Source organism: Strongylocentrotus purpuratus, unplaced genomic scaffold (genome assembly GCF_000002235.5).
Source record: "Strongylocentrotus purpuratus isolate Spur 01 unplaced genomic scaffold, Spur_5.0 spur5_scaffold_6, whole genome shotgun sequence".
Lineage (NCBI taxonomy): Eukaryota > Metazoa > Echinodermata > Echinoidea > Camarodonta > Strongylocentrotidae > Strongylocentrotus > Strongylocentrotus purpuratus.
Window position 1 is genome coordinate 20,306,521 of NW_022145612.1, and position 24,178 is coordinate 20,330,698.

The 24,178-nt window shown below is 36.0% G+C and overlaps 1 protein-coding gene across 1 annotated transcript in view; it reads left to right on the forward strand.

The window, feature by feature from the left end:
* Positions 1 to 13,343, forward strand: part of LOC414054 (guanine nucleotide-binding protein G(i) alpha subunit) — a gene marked incomplete at its 5' end in the record, with an annotated part of 39,251 nt that extends 25,908 nt beyond the window's left edge. Inside the window, 3 exon segments of the mRNA NM_001001475.1 lie at positions 8,421 to 8,574; positions 11,897 to 12,131; positions 13,045 to 13,343. Coding sequence (NP_001001475.1) covers positions 8,421 to 8,574; positions 11,897 to 12,087 — 345 coding nt within the window.
* Positions 13,344 to 24,178: the final 10,835 nt, after the last annotated feature.

Consider the following 24,178-nt stretch of genomic DNA (forward strand, 5'->3'; position numbering starts at 1 on the left):
AGGGGTGTGTAGCCCTAAAAATTAGAGCCCCCAAAATTAGAGCCCCCCATGAAGAAAGGAAGTGCCCTTCAAAAAAAATATCTCTAAAAATGTTAAGTGAATTGTAATGATGTTTGATTGTTGCCAATGCTGTCAGTTACTTCACATGTCATACTAGAACCTGTAGCAACCCCCATACATGAACCTGTAATATATAGGTGTATTCCTTTGTGAATTTGTGATAAAATTGTAAAAAAAACCTATTACAATGAAGAAAGCATTGATTACATGAAAAGTTTACAAATTATTGGAACATGTACATATACAGTACACTGTACATGTAGGCAGGACTATTTTGAAAGTAGACATGGAGAAGTACAATACATGTACATATAGCAGGAGAGCTCAGCAGCATTTTCCTTATGGGGGTGGGGGGTGGATAAGAATGGTAAAGGTCTGTGTTCACTAGACCCTTGTTAACACATCAACAGGGGGGGGGGGGGGTTCAGTCCAAGTAGGGCGTCCATGGCTGCACCCCTTTTGGTGTTTGATCCTGCCCATGTGTTTTTATGCTCCTGTTCTGCTGCTAGGAAGCATTCTGTCGCAAAAGGAATAAAATCAATTTTTGTATGTACATGCTGCCTACTTGTTTACTCAAAATGAAGGCTACTTATAGACGCGAAGATTAGAATTTCAAATTACACAGTATCCTGTCGATATTTGCTATTTTGGTTGCATGGAGAATTGGAGATGATTCGAGTTAAATTTTATGTATGAGATGAGCAAAAATAGCAGAACATCTGTTTACAGAAATTCAAGTTGAAACATGTGTTTTTGCTTTCAAGAAGTGCATATGTTATGGGATGACAATTATGTTATTTGCAGGAGAAGGATGCTGAATAGGTGGGCATTTGGGGCTTGCTCTTCATGCATTATTCTATACACTTCTCCTTCATGTGCGCATCGAGACACAAAGGCATGAAGCAGCAGCAGCGAGAACCACACTCACACACTCCGACTCGCACACACCCTTATACATACACACACACACACACACACACACACTCTCACAGCCTGCATCACTACCACCACCGCATCCCTGAATACATCTTGCAAGCATCCATCTCACACGGCTGCCATGATCATCATCTCTGCATAGTTACAGTGTTTGGCGCAATGTAGTCGCCAGCGATACCATTATTGGAATTGTAATTTTGCAGGCCTTCATGGTTGATTGCGTAGCGAGAGTTATGCGTACACTAACTCATGCTATTGAAAATCTCCTTTTGCATCACTTCAGATGTACATGTAGAGGAAAAAAGATGTAGTCGCCAGGGTCGAATACATCCATCTGATGCGATGTGAATAAATAAAGATATATTTAGAAATGAATTTTCAAAGGTGCTTGAATGGATTGAATATCACAGAAATTGCTAGCCATTGATTTATCAGATCTATACATTGGCTGTAAGATTGAAATGCATTCAAATCAAACCAGAATGAAAATCTTGATTGTGCTGAGTCATTCGTCAGCCTGAGATTATGCCATCGTGGAAAGTAGTTGGTGCCAAAAAATTTACTAAAGGAATTGTTCATTGTCCTTGAATGCACTGCTCTGCGGTTCGAATTATACAATAAATGACCATTTTAATTGTTAAAACTTAAAACTATTGTTACACTCTTTACATTTGGTTTTTCAGAGTTTGAAACCGGAATCAAAATAAGCAATTGATTGAAATAACGATGTGCTATTATACCACTCTTTACATTTAGGTTTTCTTTTCAGAGAGAATATTTAGGCTTTTGTTGTTCCAATCATACATGTATTCCAAAATGTCAGTTACATATCTTTTGAATGTACATCCATACATACAGGTACATGCAGCAGCAGCAGCACGCTTACCCATGACCATTCTAAATTTAATTTATATGTATTGGCTGTAGCTTAAGGGTAATTGCAGCACTTCCAAAAATTAAAATCACTCAACAGAGTGGAATTACAGGGATGAATCAGAAATTTATGTACCAATTGTATTTTCCATCTACTGCTGTTGCCTTTAAAAAAATATGATACCATATCGACTTGTAATGACATTCTTTGTTCATCTTTTGAAAAATGTAACTAAGTTTTTCCATACAAGTCATGAATACTTTATTCCCTGTTATTCTGAACAATACTAGTTTCCATGTTGCTTTGAAATTGTATTTCTATGGGTGAATTTGAAAACCAGGACTTTCTTTTTCTAGGGGGGGGGGGGTGGGTGTTGCTTTGCATGTTTCTATTATCTGCTTTTTTTCTCTTAGAAAAGACACAAGAAGATAGGAAGTCTCTCTTTTTTTGTCCTTTTTTTTAAAATAGAAAACTAGTTGATAACATGGATACTAATGTTTGTAAAGAAACGAAAATATTATCGGTAGTAGATGTTTGCCGTACAGCTCATTCTATTCTTCTAGTGTTGGTAATTCCGCCTTGGGGTTGCTTGGCAGTAGAAAAATGCACTGCAAAGTGATAAATCTAGCTATAAATGTGTACATGTAGGCTTTTAAAGTGTTTTGGTATATACACATGTACATGTACATATCGTTAAATACAACTGGAGTTTAATGTACATGGAGTGTGGACAGCTATAATATTACAGGCGGGGATGAAGAAAAAAACTGTTGAGGGAACAGTTATTTTCACTGTTAATGTACCAAGTAAAACAAAACAAACAACACCTGGTTTCATGCTACCTGAATCAAGAAATATGATAAACCTAAACCATGAGGAAAGTTATATAGAATACATGTTGAGATCATGCTCTCATGGCGAGAAGAAAATGAACTGAAACTAGATATTCACATGAGGGTACCAATAACATTATACAATGTATGTCAAAGGACAAAGGTGCAGTAGCATTGTATACATGTATGAAGAGATAGTAGTTGAGATATTGAAAGAGAGTTCTTGAAATGTATATGTTCTGTCCATCTGTCATCACATGCTTACATTCATAGAGCAAACATTTACAGGAACTTCTAAAGGCAGTGACAAATAACAGAGAGGGATGACAAATGAATGTATTCTTGACCCTTTCCAAAATGAACAAATATCAAAAGCAACAAATAACAATTAAGTGAAAATGATTGTGAGCATATTCTGCATGCACTAGCCATGCAGACCAAGAAGTTCTTTTAAAAAGTCTTATTCATCCATTTCCTTTTATAATGTTTTAAATGTAAAGTGATGCTCAAAGGAAAATGATACTTGTAATGTAGATTTAGAATGTAAATTTGAATATCTCATTTTACACATTATATCATGAGTTAAAATCATGTCAAAATTGTTGTTATGTTATTTTATTGATGAAGCGATCCTCCATTTTAGATGCACAACATTGTACATAAAGTTCATATTACACTGTAGATAGGACCACCATAATTAAATGCAAATTTTCCATAATCATGTTATGATGAAAAGATCTCCAATTAATTCGTTCATATACTATTGTGATTCATGTTCAAGGGCATGGCTAATCACAAACACGACAACCTCTGATCTTCTACAGAGGCCCCGAGGAAATATTCACACTGTTGTTCTGCTCATAATTGAAAACACTTCACACCTCATGTGCCCTTCTCCATGTATAGTCGAGGAGAATAACATGTTTGGCGAAGCAGGCAATCCCTGCATGTTTTTATTTGAAATGAAAAGTTATTTGTGTGATTGATGTGGCATCGCAAATTATTAATGAATCACTACATACAGCCTCCACATTAAGATTAAAGTATTGGTACTCATTTTATCAAAACATCTTTCACTTTTCTTTCTCTCTCTCTCTCTCTCCCCCCCCCCCAATCTTTCTCCCCCAATCTTTCTCTTTTCCCCTCCCCATCCCCCTCCCTATCCCCTTCTCCCCATCCCCCCTTTCCATCCCTCTCCCCATCCCCCTTTCCATCCCCCTCCCCATCCCCCTCCCCATCCCCCTTTCCATCCCCCTCCCCATCCCCCCTCTCTCTATCTGTGTATAGTTTTCTCAACCCTGTCTTGTTTCCATTCAAGATTATTTCATCTCCTCATCTTATTCTTCCCTATGTAAATCATTTCCTTTCTCAATATTCTATCTGTGATATATATAAATTTCATTCTGGTCACATGCATACACTGTACACGTACCTTTTCTTTACTTTGACCTCGACGTATTAGTTTCATTTATAGTTTATCTCAATTGATATTCAGAGGGTCTTCTTGCAAATCTTAACATAATTTGAGGAGCAAATTGTTTTGATCAGTATATACATGTACATGTATGCAGGCAGCATAGAGTTGATATATTCAAGACATCTATCTAGCAATTAGGTGTTGCATTTATAAGTTGTTTTCTTCAGAAGGAGTCTCAAGCAAACAATTAACATTGCAAGTATCACAAAGCCCATATGAAAATTACTATTTTAAAGATCTAATTCTAAATGTATTATTTATGAGCATTTAATAGACCAGTATCAATGAACTGATATCTAATAAAAACACCATCAAGTTCTGGCACTACGATTGAATTTCAGAGCTAAATCATTAAAATATGAAATTAAATATTTAATAGGTACTGTATACATTAGAAAGAAAAACCTTCATTTGCTGAGGATGTAACATGTACATGTAGGACCAGCACAATTGTAACTCAATTTGAAATTTTCTTGGAAATTGCATAACATAGAAAGATCTACATCTATGTATTTCTAAACATTTGAATTGTAAAAACTAGTGCTGTAACATCACGGATATCTCCAATTCCGTTTAACCGCCTGTCAAAACCGGACGGTTTTCGGTTAAACGATTTATTAAAAAAAAAAAAAAATTAAAAAAAAAAAATCTTTTTTTTTTTTTTTTTTTTTTTGGCCGTGTGAAAAAGCAGGAAGGTGATTTAACTGAAGGCGCCGATTTGTGCTTGTGAACTAGTCACAAATAATAGTAACAATGTCGTTTTAGAATAATGTGTAAGATCATTAAAGTAAATTAAAAACAGTAGAGGACCTAGGATAGAACCTTGTGGTACACCATGTGTTAAACTTGGATGAATATATATTGAGATCTATTACAAATATTACTTTCAAACCAAGATGACAGACAAATTGGAGTGTTGTTCTAGTTTCCAAGTGGTAAGTCATCACACCGACTACTGAGCTGGGAGACATTGCCAGGCATAGTGCCAGGTGGAGGGGCATAAATCGAAACTTTAAAAAAAAAATTAAAAAAAAAAAAAAATTATAAAAAAAAAAAAAAAAAAAAACGGGAAAACGAAACCGTCCAATTGAAAACGGAATCCGCCATGGGCGGTCGGATACCGGATGGTTAAACGTTTGACTACAGCACTAGTAAAAACTATTTAAAATCATTATCATATTTCATTTCAAGAATGTTACATTTAAAAAACATGGAAATGGTATTGATTGTACATGACAAAGTCTCTCTTCGTGCAGCATATAGCTGCCAATTATTTCTATTTTTGAGGAATGATTCCTAATTTTTGGCCTCCATGATCTTTCACCATAGATTCCTCACTTTTACTGAAAACATCTGTGTGAAAAAATAGACTGTAATCCTAATTTTGCCATTAGAGATTCCTTATTTTTGCTGTGCATCATCAATGTTACTTGTTTTTTGTTTGTTGTTGATATTGTTGTTTTTCTGTTGACTTATTTTTTTTAATAATGTTAATTGCCCTAGCTGGCTGTCTCCCACCAGTGAATTTTTCATTTCTAATTGCTTATTAGGCCATTCCAATTGGGATTTGTGCATGTCTCTTACCAGTATTCTGTTATTGAGAAGTGAAAGCTCTCTGATGCATCCATGAGAGTATATATGCGAGTGTGTTTGTGTGTACCGGTATCAGACCTGGCAACTCTGTGTCAGCTCGGGATGTGATTTGTAAAGTATATTGTAAGCCTTTTCTCTCTCCGGTGTGCCTCTTTTTCCATTTCTCTTTCTGTCTCTCACTCTTTCTCCTGCAGGCCAGTCAGTAATAGAGGCGAAACGTAAACTTGAATTCATTAGCTCTGTTCCCATAGTAACAGCACTGCCAGTGAAAGAGAGAAAAAAATGACTACATATACATCTGTAATGAGTGTATCAGTGTAATGATATCATTCAGTTGTTAGTAACTTAGTACAAGGATAATGTCATTTATCACTCATAATTAGATTAATTATAAAGTACAAATTAGATTTCTTTTCGGAATAAAATATATTTTGTAATGCATTGCAAAAAATATCCAAATTCAAATACAGAAAAAGTAAGAAATACAGGCCCGCACAATGTATGTAGTAAACAAGCACTTTTTTGAGAGAGTTGTGTAATAATAGGGCATGTACATTAGATAAAAGCATCAGTAGAGCTACTTACTTCTAGAATCTTCATGAAAGGAGATAACAGAATGTCAAACAATTGATGATGAAGGAGATGAGCATTATTATGTCCAATTAGCGTGAGTTATCATGGGGTCAGTTGCGCTAAGCATTTTCCTCTCTAATTAGGAATATTGCTGCTCGTTAACCATCAATTCTATTTGTTGCTATTTTTAGCACTTGACTTGGTGAAGGCAATTAAAAAATGTATGTGTACACGTACAGTGTGTAGAAGAGTGCAAGGAATTTATGTGCACCATCTCCGCACTAACTTTTTTGGAAGGGGGTTCGGATTGAACTTTTGACAGTCTATATAAACACACCCTATGTATTTTGGGCGCCCAATGGTCCTTGGCGCAGCCTGTAGTGTCGAGCCCTTCTCATATTATATTCTCTATCTGTTTAAAAAGCTGATCCTTTTTTCAAAATATCTACTTTTCTGCTGGGATAAGTTTTTAAAGATATTGGTGAACTTTGTTAAGACTTGATGAAATTAACAAACAATTTGCAAATCCTTGCTTCAGGTGTTGAAGCATAAACACAGGTCCACAAAATGTTAATGATTTTTTTTTTTTTTTTTGCCGACTCAGTCGGCAGCAAGCCAGGTCTGTGTTAAAAAACCCATGCGGGAAGGCCTTTCATTTAACTGTGAGGTGCAGCTGAATGTGTAAGATCATTAATGTAAATTAAAAAAACAGTAGAGGTCTAGAGGACCTAGAATAGAACCTTACGGTAAGCTGTGTAATAGAAGAAAAATTGGAGGAATTATTAATATAAACTACATATTGAGATCTATCAGAAAGATTACTTTCAAACCAAGATGACAGACAAATTTGAGTGTTGTTCTAGTTTCTGAATGGTGAGTCAACACACCGATTACTGAGCTGGAAGACATTGCCAGGCATGGCGCCAGGTGGAGGGGCATAAATCAAAACTTTTTTTTTTTTTTTTTTTAATTTTAATTTTAATTTTTTATTTTGTGTGTACCGTGTATAAGACGCACCCCCCCCCCCCCCGACTTTGAATTTTTTTTCGGCGGCAAAAAAGTGCGGTTTATACACTGTTGATTACAATATGTTAAATATGCTCTTGCTCCTAATGGTTATGAACCAGAGCAAATAACACTGAGTTCCTAGAGGACATCTATTTATTCAGATGGTCATATCTCAGCCAATACTTAACATATTCAATTGATTTTCGACATTTGGACACTAGTTTTGATGCTCTTTCAGAAAATGAAGAAAAAATTGAGAAATTCCCAAAATAGATTTTTGACGACGTCACACTCTATTGCAATTTGCTTCATTATTGTCTTTTAAAAGTAACCAATCTGTGTATACATGTATATGTATTCAAAATGTATGTGCCCCATGGCCATAACAAGCAAATGAGTGTGAACTGGAGGTTGTGTGCTCTCGACTCAATTAGGGCGAGGCTAGGACTTGAGCCGAGCTTTTCCTCTCCAATTATGAGTATTTGACATTCAAGCGTAATTAGCAGCGGGGAGCGCATGATGTATGTCATCAGAAGGGAGAGGGACATGGCTTCATAAATGCACAGGACTTCACAGCAGGATGTGCTAGTGATGAAGATAAATATATATATATATTTAGATTGATACACTATCAAAACACAGTTGGTTACATAGGAGATGGGATAAGTAGGTGCACCTTATTATTGAAGGTGTAGCGATAAGAAATGATTCTGGATGATTGTTATATAATCTTTTTAATCTTTTTTTTAAATGATGATTCTCAAAATAAAAAAACTAATCATGAGACTTTCCCCCTGAACTTTTAAGCATGATGCCATACAGGTTATGTGCACCTATGGTACATGTACCTGGTATTATTTTGTAGGATAATTTGTATGTAACTTGTGAATTTTTAACTCCTTCAAGACACATTTCTGTTTTGTAAGGTAATAAAATGATTACATACACATGTACACGTAGGATAGACAATGGTCCTTGTTTAAATTTATTGATAAATCCATGTGGTATTAATGATTATTTATTAACAAACTTAATTTTATTGTATTCTTTCTTATCTTCCTTCCAGAACCGCATGCATGAGTCAATGAAGCTGTTTGACTCTATCTGTAACAACAAGTGGTTTACAGAGACTTCTATCATCCTCTTCTTGAACAAGAAGGATCTCTTTGAAGAGAAAATCCAGAAGTCACCTCTCACCATCTGTTTCCCAGAATATACCGGTAATTTTATTTTCTTCTCTTTATTTCATATTCTGTAATAAAAAGCTGCTCTAGTTAAACGTGGTTTCACATAATCCACAGATTTGTGGAAGGTCATGTGTCAACTCCTAATTTCCATTTCAGTCACTGTTATTATATAGCAGAATAGAGAAACAAAATCAATTTGGTCTTGACATGAAAATGAGAAAGTGATTTAAAAGTCAGAAACAAAAATTTAGTTACGTAATTATTGAATTTTACACAATGAAAGGGTTGACATTTTGCAGTCCATAAATCAAGGAACTAAATCTACATACTTTAAGAATATGAGCCTATTTGGTCATTTTTGCAATGTATGTAATTTCTTCCTGTTAAATGATTGGATTATTCATTCTTTCCAAAGCATTTTTAAATGATGCCTTTCATGTGGTGGTGGTTATTTTACCTGACTGCTAAGAAAGCATAAATGCTTGTAAGTAAGCAACCAGACGGCTGAGGGCTTAAGGTCCTCTCCGAGGGACCTGGGAATGAGGATTAATGCATTACCAAAGGGCACTAGCGCATCGCCTTGGTTTCGAACCTGGGTCACCGGATTACGAGACCACTGCTCTACCATCGCGCCTCCTCTGAAGGAGGTGAAGTGGGGAAAAAAAGCTTTGTTAGAAACCACAACACTGTCATTTTTTTCCCATGGAGAAGTAGTATCTCTATGTGTTTTAAGCAATGGAGATAAACATTTCATAATGATTTGAGGAACCCATTTTGCTATAAATGGTTCATATGTGCACAACCGGAATCTAAACACTCATGTATTGTTTAAAATATCTTTTGAATACCTGTACTTTTGAAGAAACATTTTAAAGCTTAGGAGATTCAATTTAGTGAAAGAAAATTCTTTCATGCCCACGCAAGTGTGAGAAAATTCTGTTTGCCTGCGTGGGTTTGCTGTAGAAGAGGAATACTTGTTATTAAAAGAAATGCTCGGAAATGAGGCGGGTGGGAGAATCAGAATAAACAACACTGCTTCTACATGTTTGGATTGTATTGTATGCTTCAACTGAAGTAGCATGGATTGTTTGTAAAAACATGTTGTTTCATACCAAATGATAGGAATCTGAGTATTTATATTCTCCTCATGTTAGTGGATTCCCAAGTCTGTTCAGAATGTAGCAATTACAGAGGGGAGGATTTTGAAAAAAATCTTTTTATGAAACTAAAAGAAAAAGAAAAGGAAAAAAAATCCTCATTCTGCATCAAGATTGATTTCAGAAAAAAAAGGAAAAAAAGGAAGGATTTAAATGTACATGTTGCTTTTGGATAGGAGATGTATTAAAACAGTATTTGACAGTGTTGTTATCAACCTGTAAATCAGGATTCTTTTTCCACAAAAAAATAAATCATATCTTGGGTGAAGTAATTTACTTACTACCGTAATTAAAGTTGGATCTTCAAATTTTAATTGAGCAACATACAAAATTCATAGGTCATTGAATCTACTGTACAGTACATGATGGATCAGCCTGCAAAGCGTGTATACATGCATATGGTTTGCCTGTACGTGTAATGAGCTTCAATTATTCAAGGTACTTCATTAATCAACACAGGTACTTGTTCCATACACTTTCCTGTTCCCTAGGAAATTATAACGACCCTCGGTGTTTTCTGATTGGACAGTGGTGGAACATGCGTAACGCCTAATTATGAATGATAATGGCAATACTAGCGAGTAATTTGGGCAGTAAACATGGTGGTTGTAGTGTCCTGTCAATTGCTGATATAGCTGTTTTTAAGGATGCTGATAGTAGGGGGGCACAAAACTCAAACACATTATATTTATGTATTTATTGATATACATGGTATGAATGTGAAATGTGGATTTAGAGCCAACATGCTCAGTGCAGTGAAGTAGGTTAAGATGAATACTGCGTGATTGTTTACTTATAGTCCTAAACCATAATATTTGCTTAGCATGCAGTGTATACTCTACTCTAAGCGTACATCGTAATGTACCCCCCTCCTTTTTTTAATTAGTACATGTAGATTTTGAATTTCTAGAAAAATCAAAGGTTTTTTCCCCATATGTTCTGTACATTTACTTAATTCATAGTTTCATATTTTACTAATTTTACTTCATTTTGTTTCACCTCATTTAAAAAATGAAAATACATGAGTACAACCGAGGGCAAACAGTTGTATTGATCATGTGTTGAATTAAGGTGAAAGATATTTATCACCTTTTCATTTTATAGAGATTAAAAATAAAAATCCTTGAAAATACCCATACATGCCTTCTCATGCTACTCTCATGCTACATGCATGTGCAGGAAAAGTACTTACACACATGGATGTTAAATCAATTTCATATGGGGATTTCATCAGATGAGTTAATCCTCGTGAAAAAAAGTTGAGGCTGTATGTAGGCTATAAGAATGCCATCAATTCTCACATGCTATCACATCATATCATGCAGGCATCTCAAACATTTTCTCTTTAGTGTTTGTGAACTACTTTGTACTCATTTCTAAGCCTACACCATTACTTCATGAGTGTTGGATTTCTCATGTTCTTTTGAAAGCTTTCCTTGCAGAAGATTGCATTGGCTCAGAGTTGGAGCTCTTTAGAAAATGATTTGTCTGCAGATTTTTCAAAAGTATCATGTGACATACATGTAGCATACATGTACAAACATGTGCATGTCGTTATTTAAGTAGATTTTGTTTCTTAACCCTCCGCATGCTACTGACTTTGCAAACACTTGACACAAATAATTTGTTTGGGAGACAGATAGGTTTTGATGATGGTGGAAATCATTTCTCTTGATACACAATGTTAACTATGAGCTATAACATCTAAATTTATAATTCATGAACCTATGTTCAATGCTAAACAAATTACATACAGTACGTGTAAATCATATACACAATTGAAATGGGAGTATTTTCAACTGCCAGGGTGTGAATTTGATGTATTTACACTGCTGATTATCAACATTGGCATGATTCCAAACTCACTTACTTACCATAGTGCATTATCTACTTGTCTGGCTACTGCCATGAACTTTGAACAAGGCGGCAGCCATTTTCCCGGAGAACAGATGTTATATGTAAAAATAGATCTCCTTAGACAATTTTTTTAATCTCAATAGATATTGTGGTTTAACAATTTTGTTGTTAAAGCCTCCAAAGATATTGTAGTGTTTTCTGCAATTAACATTACAAGCAGTTGGAATTAAAGGGGCAAGACACTGACCTATCTCGTAAAAATAAATAGTTTGTGTTTACATTACTCATTTGCATACATGACTAAATTTGTTTTTTCCAACTATGATCTCTTCATCTATTAGGGTCCAACACATACGAGGAGGCAGCCGCCTACATCCAGATGCAATTTGAGGATCTTAACAAACGCAAGGACCAGAAAGAGATCTACACACACTTCACCTGTGCCACGGACACCAACAACATCCAATTTGTGTTTGATGCCGTCACTGATGTCATCATCAAGAACAACCTCAAGGACTGTGGTCTCTTCTAAACAGGGCCAGTGGCAGATCAAGTGTGGCTCTTAGCAATTGTTAGGTTAGTAATAGTATGCATAATGTCAGGGACCATCTAAAACCTTGTTGGTCAACCTTAAAGCCCTGCCCCTGTGGCCTAGGTAGTGACTAGAAAGTCTCCCCAAAGTAAATGGTTAATAACAATTCACTACTGTTGTTGCATTTGAAGTATATATTCTAAGCATCTTTGAAAATCAGCCAAAAGTTGACCTACCGGTATGAAATAGACCAGTTCACGGTTGGCACATGTCCCAAAAGATCCTGAATATCCACAGATCTTGAAAACATGAAGAGGTCACACTTTGTTCATTTTGAAATAATCACTCCTGCAGCGATGGAGGTGCTACATAAATAGCCTTTGTTTCCCCTTTTCAAAGAATACTTCCACCTGTGTATGATGGAATGCACAATAGTGCAGTGTAGAGCTTTCACAAATGCAAAATACGTAAAATTGAGTCGGTTAATATGTTATAGATGTACTGGATAAACATATTTGCAATGCTTTCTAGATGCGAACGTTCATGTGGTTGGACGATCAAGTCTGCGCTTGTAAAATGGCGACTGGCTGGAATGCTCCCGAGGGAGTGGAAAATGTGCACACATTGTGTGCGGGTAAGCCTGAATCCGATGACCGGGGTAATAATATATCTGTAAAGCCCTTAGGCACATCGTTGATTGGTGTATTGAGCGCTATATAAAAAAATGGATTATTATTATTATTAATTATCTTAAGATGTTCATGTGCTTAAAACGCCAAATATTACAACTAATCCCAACTAACTAATAAGAATTAACTTACTCAAGAAGTAAAAATATGCTACATTGAGTGCTTGAGAGTCAGTACATTACAAATTATTATCCAAGAATTCCCTCATCCTATTTATCACGTGCATTTGTATTGACAATTTTTCCTTCTCATTTTCTCCTTCACCCAGGTATCCTGTGGAGTTTATTTTCAAATTGGACGACGGTGATGTTGATTGAGGAAGAGTGACTTGAAGTGAGCGCGTGAGAAATTTGGAGGAGTTGCACCTGTGGTTCCAATGAAGGAAACAAAAAATTGTCTGCTAACTTCAGCCTGTGCTGATAATGCGCAGTGTCAGAACTTTATCTCTTTATCTGTTTCCTGTGTGGAAACGGTGCACCAGGATTCTTATTGTGTGTCCAATCGTGTAGAGTTATAATCAATGCTAGGCGGAAAAAAAATTGTCAAAAAGCTTGCTCTGTTCTTAATGAATTCCTCATGAATGAATTTACTGTCTGTCATATTTCTACCAGGTAAATTTTGTTATAAGGGATCTTGAACAGTGCTCTTTGTTTTGGACCATCAAGAATCGATAGAATCATTAACAATTTTAAGGTTTATGTCATGACAACAAGCTTGATTAATGAGGATGTAACTAACCTGAATGATTGATGCACAAATGTAAAAGTCACGATGTAACGTGGCCTTTCATTGTTGCTATTGATAGCAATTTATTTTATTTATTTTTCAGCAAAAAATTTCAAGTCATGAGAAAAATCAGGGGAAGAATGCGATATGATATAATTTTCAACCCCCCCCCCCAAATGAATCTTAAAATAACATGAATTCAAACATTTCATGGAAATAATTATACAGAATAGTTGTGCTTATACAAATGCTACAAATGAATAGAAAGAAAGATAAACTCTTGGTCAAATTCCTTATATTGTTATTATCGTACAGGAATTTTGTAAATTAAGCCACATTGCCATTTTAATTTTCATCATATTTTACTTTGTTTTGTTGTCAATTTTCTTTTGTACAGTTGTGAGGTTGGTAATGAATAGCACTTTAGGTACTAAGCATATAAAGGAAAAAAAGCAGTGTGGCAGACATCTTAAGAAAAACACTGGGCCAAATTCATTAGGTTAGGTTATCATCAAAGTGTGACTCATTTGTTTCATTTTTCTTCCTATGAATAAAAAGAAAAACAAAATAAAATGATAACTTCGTGTTTTAGTGGATTTTATAATGGCTTTTTATGTACAAAGTAAGATCTTTAATGATAACTGTATTTCCCTTATGCTTTTTGTGAGTATCCTTACAAGAAAAATGAAAAATTTGAGAAAAAAAAATATATATTGCAGAAACTTGTCTGTTTGTAGTGTAAGTTTCCATATCTATAATATACATGTATATGTAGGAAGGAATATGTGCAAGAAACTATAAATTGGGACTTTTTGATAATGATCAATGTTAACCTTTCAATCGTATCTTTGGGATACTTTTTTTTTCCTGTTTAAAGCATTATGTGATGTGGTATAATTATTGTATAAAAGTGTCCATTGGTTCCTCTATCAGTTGGTTGTTTTTCAACCAAGATGAATGGTGATTGAAATGATGAAATCCTTACGGAGGAGCACTTCAAAGTGCAAGAGGTTTTATTATGTAGCGTAGTTTGTATCATAATGTATAGGTCTCTGAGACAGTGACTTGCCTGTGGAAGCAGAGACCCCTTGGGCCCCAAGTAGCACTTGTTTGATTGTTTTATGAAGTGTAGAATCTTGGTGATTGATCTAAGCCACTCATTTACGTTTCATCAGAAGAGAAAGAAAGAGTGAGCTCTTGTTTTTATTGTCCATATTTGAACCGATAACAACAACACTGTGCCTTTTGCACTACGGAGAGGGAGAGGATGCGGCACGCATTCATTGCTGCAGCATCCGTTAAACAGACCAAGCATAGAAGAGTGATGTGAAGGTATCATCGTGTGATGTCTTTGGTTACCTCATATTGCAGAGGATTACTCTTTGTTTATTTGTCAACCGATTCATGCTTGCATAGGTAGTGTAAACACCTCCCATTAAAAACACAAGCAAGCAAGAATATAGTATTTTCATATTTTCAAATTTTGCACCAAAGTGGGGAGAAGGATTTCCCAAGTGTTCGTCTTTATATGTCTCTTAATGTGTTGAGTATGCATTGCTGTATATCCCAGCATCTCTGTGAAACAAACAGATAATGTTATAATTGTTAATGTATCAACAGTACGCAATCATTTCAATAAGAGGATTCAATTCAATTAATCTTGATGGTCATTTTAACCATGGGTGGCTGCATGATTGGTAACTCAAAAAAGCTGTACATCAGCTGTATCAGCAACAAAATTGGCATTAAAAAAAGAATAATTTTTCGCTTACATTTTCCTCTTTTGTATATACCTATATGTATACAAAAAATAAATTAAGAGCCTTGTAAAATAGTCATGTAAATCTCGGTTTGAAATAAGCAGTAGTGTAACAACACATATGCACATTGGAGTGACAGCTCGCTTTCTTTGTTCGTCTTCAGGGAACACTTTTTTCACGCACTTCTTTCCTTGTCAGCTTCATGTCGGTGTTTATGTGTAGGTATCATGTCAAATATTGTCCTGTTTGCCATTGGTACTCCTGACCTTTGACCTTAGACAAACTGGGAGCAAAAAATATGACAAATTCTGATCATGTGTATGTACAGTATGATGATTATTTAGGGATGATAAGGAACATGCAATTCTATTTAGCCTACCCCTAGTGATGTAGCATTTATGACATGTTATATAAATTCATGTATACTCTGTTTATCATTTATTCTGTGCAGCACCTAAGAAGGAGAAGAAAAAAAAAACACCTGAATCACTGTCCTATTAATTCTGCCCTCATTTGAGTTGACATCAATAGAAAAATATTGGTTTCAGTACAATGACGAATGTCAGTATGATAACGCATCACATGCAGTTATTAAATTTGGTTGGTATGAGAATGATTTTATATTATTATCCTTTATTGCGGTGCCATAAACCGCCACAGAAGTAAATTGAAAATTTGTCAAATTCTAGTTCAGTTTTATTAAAAGTAAAGATTCAAAGTTACCTTAATTTATTTGAGGATAAAGCTGACATTAACTTAACGTAAACACACTGCACATAATATGATTTAATGAACCCCAGAATGTCAATCTTCAAAACCTTTGTTTGCAACGAGATGATCAATTGTAGACCTAAGATTGGGTGTGAATTATAGGACAATGTACAAACTAGTTTGTATGCCTTTAGCCCTGAAGAACAATCAATAAGTGTGCACAGAACTACTGCTCTTTCATCCATACAACTAGATGTAAATGCAGTCTGTTCTGTTTTGTAGTTCAACTCGAGTCAGATTTTGCAAGTGTGTCCGACAGAATATCAACATTTTAATCAAAATTCGTGTTTTCTGGTTCAGGAAATAGCAACAACAACAAAAAGACGGTAAATAATACGAAATGCAATGATATTGATCATCTTTAAATGTAACTTTATGAATGAATTGAAGATGATGATGATGATGTATAATCTGTAGACCAGTAAATTTATGTGTGTGCGTGATGGTTGAAAGCACTCACCTTCACACGATTGGTACCTGGTTATGTTTAATCTGTACAGTGTTTTATTTAGTAAGTTGAATCATGACAGCTTTTTTTTTTGTTCAAAAATTGTGAATTGTACTCTTGTTAATATGAAGTCTTTATTGCCTAACTGTGGAGCAAATTAAAAGGAAAAAAAAAATCTTTTCAAGTCAATGTAAACAAATATTTTGGTAGTGAAAAGTAACATTGCCTGAAAGTTGCCATGTGGAAGAGATAGGCAGTGGTAAGGTCGGAGTCAATTTATTGGAACGGCAACCTATGAAACGGTTGCCAATATGAGTTACTACTGACTGCCCTAAGATCTTGGCAAAGAGCTGTGTAAGATAATATGTGGCATTGTCCCTGTAACTTTTGTGTTCTCTGTGACAGTAGTAGTGATGATATAGCTGAGGTCAGAAATACAATTAATGTTGTTCCACAAATATGCTGTTATCGAGTCTTCATTTCTTCTGTTGTTTGCGTCACAAAATACTTTCATATTGATGTTAGTGAATGGACCTGTTTATTAATGTATTTCAATATGTGCATGTTTCTTGCCTGAACCCCTGGTTTCTAACAATTTAATTCACCTGCTATGTAAAATGCCATCGCTATAGATGGAATCCACTTTGCAGACATTAGCTGTTGCTATGTCTGGCAAGCTTTTGGGATGTCAAGAGAAACTTTCTGTTCAAGAAGCATACATGAATAATAAACGGGTCTATTGCATGTGTTCCTGGGGTGAGAGATGATTTCAGTGATAATTTGATGTTAGTGTGAATAGTTGATTACAGTACGCTATACTAATGCCCTTTTGTATTGAATTATTGTGTAAATTTTGCTCTTTATTGGTCACGGGCAATTAGATAGATAATGTCTACCTTGGTGTAGCTATATGTATACACTAATCAGTAATGATTAGTCATTAGTTCCCTTTCAGCATAATTAGTGTGGTTGTTTTGTTATACGGCATTTTAATAGATGCAGTCCTTGGTTGCTCCGTTCTTACAGCTCATAGCAAAGGTCAAAAGAGTAAAAGGATAATTATTAAAATACTAAATACTGCACACCCCCCCCCTCCCCCCTCAAGGAAAACAAAAAATCTAGATAGGCTATTAATGTTTCCCATCTATCAGTTGTCTCAATGGTAGGTGAAAAAACTTCACAGCAGCTTAGAATTTGGTAATATTTTGCTATTTATCAACTATTGATAAATGAAAACCTGATGAAAGTTTCAAATTATTTTATAGAGGGGGGGGGGGGGGGGGGGGGGGGCTTACGCTTACCAACCAAAACTATATGGGCTCTATGTTCATCAGTCAACATAGTGTACAGAGTTAATGGCAATACACGTAAATAGCTGGTAATAGAGGACGGATGAAAGAGTAAACTAATCAGAACGAGTACAAAAAGGACAAGTATAGGAGAAATAGGTGAGAATGAGAGTAAACGAGAGAGAGAGAGAGAAAACATTGACCTCGGTGTCGGTGGATAGCTAACGTAATAGGGTGCTCCTCATTCTACACAATTAACATATTCAGAAAAATGCTTTTGACTTTTCTTTTCCGGGGTCATCCTAGTAGTAGTAGACCAGCAGCACACGAGAACGACAAAACAAAGAAAATATTCGTATAGGAAATATATCGAATAATACAAAATAGAAAATAAGAAAAATCCACAACACCAACAGCACATGAGATCGACAAAACAAACATATACATGTGGGAACATAAATTAGAATGTCAGTCGAGTGGCACCCCCTTATTTAAATGGTAAGATTGAGCAAGAAAGTTCAGCAATGATCTATATTGTTGAGACACTAAGAAAAAAGTTTGTAATTTGTCATTATTTAATTTCTAAGAGAGTTGGGACACAAAGAAAAAATTGCCTTGTGTCATTAATTCGTTTTATATATTTTTCAAATTATGTTTGGTTTAGCTCATAACCCAAAATAAGTTTTAAACTTTATTATTATTTGGATAACAGAACATAATAATGTAGTGCAGTCGATGCATACTTCCTTTTTCACTCGGCTCTCGAAAAAGTATACTCTTTGGAAAATAAAATGTTTTGACGTCAAAAGCAGCTGGTTGCGTAGTGATACAGCGAAAACAGAAACAAATAGGAAAGAGAATAAAAGAAACAAGGTTTCCATGTAACCTCAAATCATATACAAAAAACGCAGAACAACTAGTAAGAACTTGTTTTGTAACGGATTCCAATTAGCATAGCCGAATGCGGGCTTGGTGAAAGGTGAAGAAACAGTGACGGACTTTCTGTCAAAAAAATATACAATCTTCTTTTTTATGTGCCCTAAAACGATTGATGTCACGATGCGAAATTCACACCAGCAAAGTGAAAAACCTGCGTACGTCTCCCCCCCCCCCCCCCTGTTATCAATTTCTGGATCCGCCAAAATAAGAAGACTATGCCACCTTGGGAATAAACCGTTCCTCTCTCGCTTCAATGAGGATTGCAACATTCTAAATTATAATGCAGTCGTGTAAATAGAGAGTGGGGGATTGGGATATACAAGTGCCCCCGTCAATGGCTTGGCCCAGCCACTGTTGTTAGGATAAACCATATAGATAGACAAAGCTCCTTTCGCTGGCGCCTATGTGTTCCTTTTTATCTTCTTCTTTTTTCTTCCAATAGGCAAGTGTTCACCCTTCCCTTTCATTCCATGTACATGCGGTAGATATGGAAACGTGATAGAAAGTCATCATCTGTGAAGAAAAAAAAGTTGCTATAATCTTTACAAATGCTTCGCATATCAAGCTATACCACCGTCGTTGCAAGATGGAACAGTTGTACATGCCCAAGGTCGATATTTAAATAATGCATTATCCTGGCTGGTTTCCTGGGAAACCTAACCCAAATACTCGGTTTTTATTTTCTTGACGTGTGTCGTCACGGGTAGACTTGAATTTCATCCCCGAGCTGTGCGAGATCAGTAGCAACCTGCGAGGAACAAAAGAAGGAAAACTAAAACCACGACAACATATCACGCGGTGCGGCATGACCGTCTCCATCCTGTAGGCAAATATTGATATCCTTCACAATTTCCAGGCTCCCCCCCCCCCCTCCAAAAAAAAATGAAATGAATGTCGTATAATTTGTCTGCTGTGAAGAAGGACGTTTATTCCACGATTCTTTCGAGTACAGAATGGCTTGCATGCCAAAAGGTCATAGTGACTACATGTAAACATATTTGTACAGTATACGGATCTGGCAAGAATAATGCTAACCATGGGCGTCGATTCCGTGGTATAGGCCGTGGTAGGGGGTGGGGGGGGGGGGGGACAGGATCAGTACCCCTTATCCCAGTATTTTCCTTTTAATATTGTGTATCTTGTATGGAGCGCTTGACTACGATAATTCCACAAATACACGAAAATTGATCGACGCCAAAAGAATAATTTAGTTCAATGGACATTTTTTTTTTAAGGGGTACTTTTTAAAGGCTGTATTTACTCATTGTAAAAAGTTCTTTTGGATACTAATTCTTATTTTTTTTTAAAGGAGTGTGCCTCAGATTTGTTTGATATCGCACCTCCTTTTTAATATATGAGAGTTTAAATGAAGAATAGCTACCGTATGCTTTAATATCCGATTATACTGTCTTTGTACTCAATTAATTTCAACAATGAAAAAACGACATGCAAATTTTTTTTTTTAAGCATTAGACGTGTATCTAAATGTCTTCATATGTTGTCCCCACCTCTTTTCAATTCCATTAAAGATATTTTAAAATATAAAAGAAAAAAATTGTTCTATAGTAATTCAAAAGAGACATACTACAGCATTAAGCTTACTGTCTACTACTCTTGTAGGGCGTAATTATATTGTACTTTGAAATATAAATATAGACACACGTGGTACGTGTTTCACGTTTTGTCAATTCTTTTTTAAAATCATTAATGTCTTCGCAATGAACAAAAACGAAAAGAGAAGAGAAATGTCAGTTTACCAATGTACCTTCCTATATAAAGCATAATAAGGCCTGTGGGAAAAGTTGTTGCTGGGAAACAACAAAAAAAAACATTCGAAAGCGTCGAGCTATTCTTGCACGAAATTATTCAACGGTGCATGTGGCTATAGGCTCTGGTTGTATTCCCAACACAGTTAATCTTCTCGTATCAACACGGCATCTAATGAAAAAGTACCAGCATTTTTCGTATAAATTTAAACAAGGCATGATATACAATGTGCAGGCCCGTAAAAAAAACATACAATTACCACGATTCGAAGTAGAAGAAGCAAAATAAAAGTCGTCACAAGATCATCTTGAATGAGGAAGAGGGACACGGGGGGGGGGGGGTCCGAAAAGAATTGCCGACCCTGTGATTGCAAAATTTCAACTGAGGGAGGGGTGGATTGACTTCTTTTTTTTATTTTGCGAACCATCGACAGGCCTTTGAAGAAATAAAAGTTTGCAGACAGAAATTTTATTTGGGACTGTCACACTCCAATCCATGGTAAATCTTTAAAGTACTTGAGCAGCAATACCATTTTATATCAATAAATGCCTCCTGTGTCTTGATCAATAACGTACGGTACATACATGTTGTCGCCTCTATTTTTGAATTTAGAACGAATAAAATGAGAAAGAAAAGATCATGGTCACTAATCATATGACATTTAAAACAATATAATTATGACTGTCTGTCTGAACACGTGATTTCAACAGTATAAATATACGATTTTACTGCACGCTTTCGATATCATATTCCACGATATAGTAATTGCTATAATTGGTCAGACAATTTGTTTTAATTCTAAACAATGCTTGATATGATTATCAAGGGCAGAATCGGATCCGTTGTCCAGATGGAGGATTGATAGTCACCTTTTCAAATATTGATTTCATAGTGCACGTTTCCGGCAAGACAGACAATATTCTCATATAAAGATTTGCGGGCACGTTGATCTGAGCGAGCCGATATTGGTTTGGCAGCTCTTTGGTGATCCATCCGAGCGTGTAAATCTTTGTAAAGGTAGACTTGTAAAAGCACTTACGGCCAATAAGTTGCAGGTATAATTGCATCGTGACTTAATTACGTGCCACCATAATAAACGCAACTGCCAAATGATATAACGCCAGCTCTCTGGATAGGGAGGGGGGGGGGGGGGGGCAGAAAGCAATAGTGTTCGCGTATCATGTGGCTTATTTAGGAGATATTATGAGGCCTATCTCGTCTGGGTTATAATTGATGAGAGTTGGTGATGATTATACCTGAATGATGAAGCATGCTTGTGCTGCTGCTGCTGATGATGGTGAGGATGATAATGATGATGGTGGTGGTGGTACGTGCATGGTGGTAGTGATGATGGTGAGGATGATAATGATGATGGTGGTGGTGGTACGTGCATGGTGGTAGTGATGATGGGATGATTGTGATGATGACGATCATGGTGATAATGATTATGGTGACGGTTGTGGTGATGGTTTCGGGTGGTGGTACTGCATGAGGATGATGATAATGATTGATAATGATGGTGGCGATGATGATCGACGATGACAAGGATAAGGATGGTGGTGGTGGTGGTGGTGGTGGTGATATACTTGGTGGTAATGATGGTTGGGCGTATATAGGCCCATCGCCACGGCACCCTCATTTTCAAAATATATAAGCGCCTCTGCACCATTAATGGCGTACGACAGTTTCATCACCAGCCGATGGCCAATCATAATCATCTTCATTATCCTAATCATCATCATCATTATCCTAATCATCATCATGTAGTGTGCAGTGGTGATATATTTTTTACCTGACTGCTAAGAAAGCATTATTGTTATATCTATAGGATATAAGACAGGGTATTGAAGTGGCACTTGAGTTGGTATCTCAATAGTCTGAGCAAACAAATTGAATGCAATCGTGAGTTTTCCCTCGTCTTGGTATTGGGATAACAGCTCTTAACTAAATTAAGGTTTGAAGAAAAAAAAAGAAAACTTACATATCCGAGTAAAACCCATAGGCCTACCGGAATTTAAAAAAAAGGAGATATTCGAAGGGAAAAAATAATCTTCATCTAAACAATATACTTGTACTTTTCGTTTTAATCTGCAGTTTCTAAATGTCATTAGTCCTGTATGGCTTCCGTTGGCGTATTAAGAAAAAACGAAATACGGATTGGAATCGTGCCAAATACGGGTATACAATACATCTGAGTTGCCCTTCTTCTTGTAGACCCATCACAAGTTAAACTGATACGTTTATATTTTCGCCCTTCTTGGGGGGGGGGGGGGGGGGGGGGAGTACGCCGGTTTTAATGTTCGTTGGATTCGCCATTGGACCGATTTTTAGTGAAATAACAAGCCTTGCAAACCTCGATCAGTCTAATACATACTATGTGACGGGTTGTTCTTATCGTCAGTGCAAATGTTGTTCTAAATCATTAAGATTCTTCCATTTAATTTTTTTTTTTTTTTTTACTTTGTATTTGGCCGTTTGGACCAGAATATGCACCATAATTCTAGATGCGATGGGGATGTACTAGTATGCCTTATTCCCCATTCTTGCTTTCCTTACCTTTCTCCTAGTTCTAATCCCTCATTCCTTTTCTCTCCCCTTTCTTCCTTCGCTCTCTCATTCTTACAACCCCCCTCTCGTTCAATACATCACACTCTGACTCTCTCTTTCTCGGTAAATCTATTTTCCAACCTTGTGGCTGCTCATCTGCAAGTGCTTTCTGGTAGGTACAAATTGATCACAGAATAAAAACAAAAGCTCATCAAACATCTTATCTTATACCTAATTTTTAATTTTTCCATTCATAAGCGAATTACTGGTGAAGGTATTTCTGGCATATTATTTCTTAATGATAAAGTATCTTACATTAGCTGTAAAAGTGTAAAGTAAAACTGACATAATCAAAACGGTACATACTGTATACCAAGCATTCCAGCAAGATTTATGATTTTCTCTAAGTGACTTCTCCCTTCGGGCACTACCTAACATATAAATATGGATATTATATTAGCATGCGTCCTCTTAAAAGAAAAGAGCCTCCAAAGTCATACATTTTGAGAAAGAAAAAGATATTTTAGTCATTTTTTAGTGGTGGTACAAATGCCATGGAAAGTTGTCTGGCACTACATCACAATGACATTACCGATTCGGCCAATTCGAAATTCCCATAGACTCGAGCGGTAGTTACCTTGGGCTTAGTATTCAATCAATTCAATAATGTGTACTCGTTGACAGGATAATAAATCATAGATTTACCTGAAACCACTTAGCCTACATCATTTCTATACTTGAAATTGTTGAATAGGGCCTCTAAGTGACAGGAGAATAAATTTATGCCGGGTAAAATTTGTATTGGTTTCCAATATTACATTTATTTTTGAGATCTGCTTTGCTCTCCACCAGTTTAAGGACATGACTTTCTTTCAAGTATTTTGTTGATAAATTTACTACAAAGTTACTTCCCAACCTTCTTAATGGGCCATTCAACCCTTTTCATAAGTTCATTTGTATGAAAGCATAAAAATAGGTTTGAAATAAATCAGACCAAAATAAGAGATCACTATAGCTATGCGAATCTCAAATTGGCAATTTTGTCAGTGGATTGTGGCCACTGAACTCTACACTGTGGAGAGTGATTCAGTGATTGTGATGTTACTTTTAATAATTACTGTCGATGTTCAAACTGAATGTTTCTTTTAGTTTGCT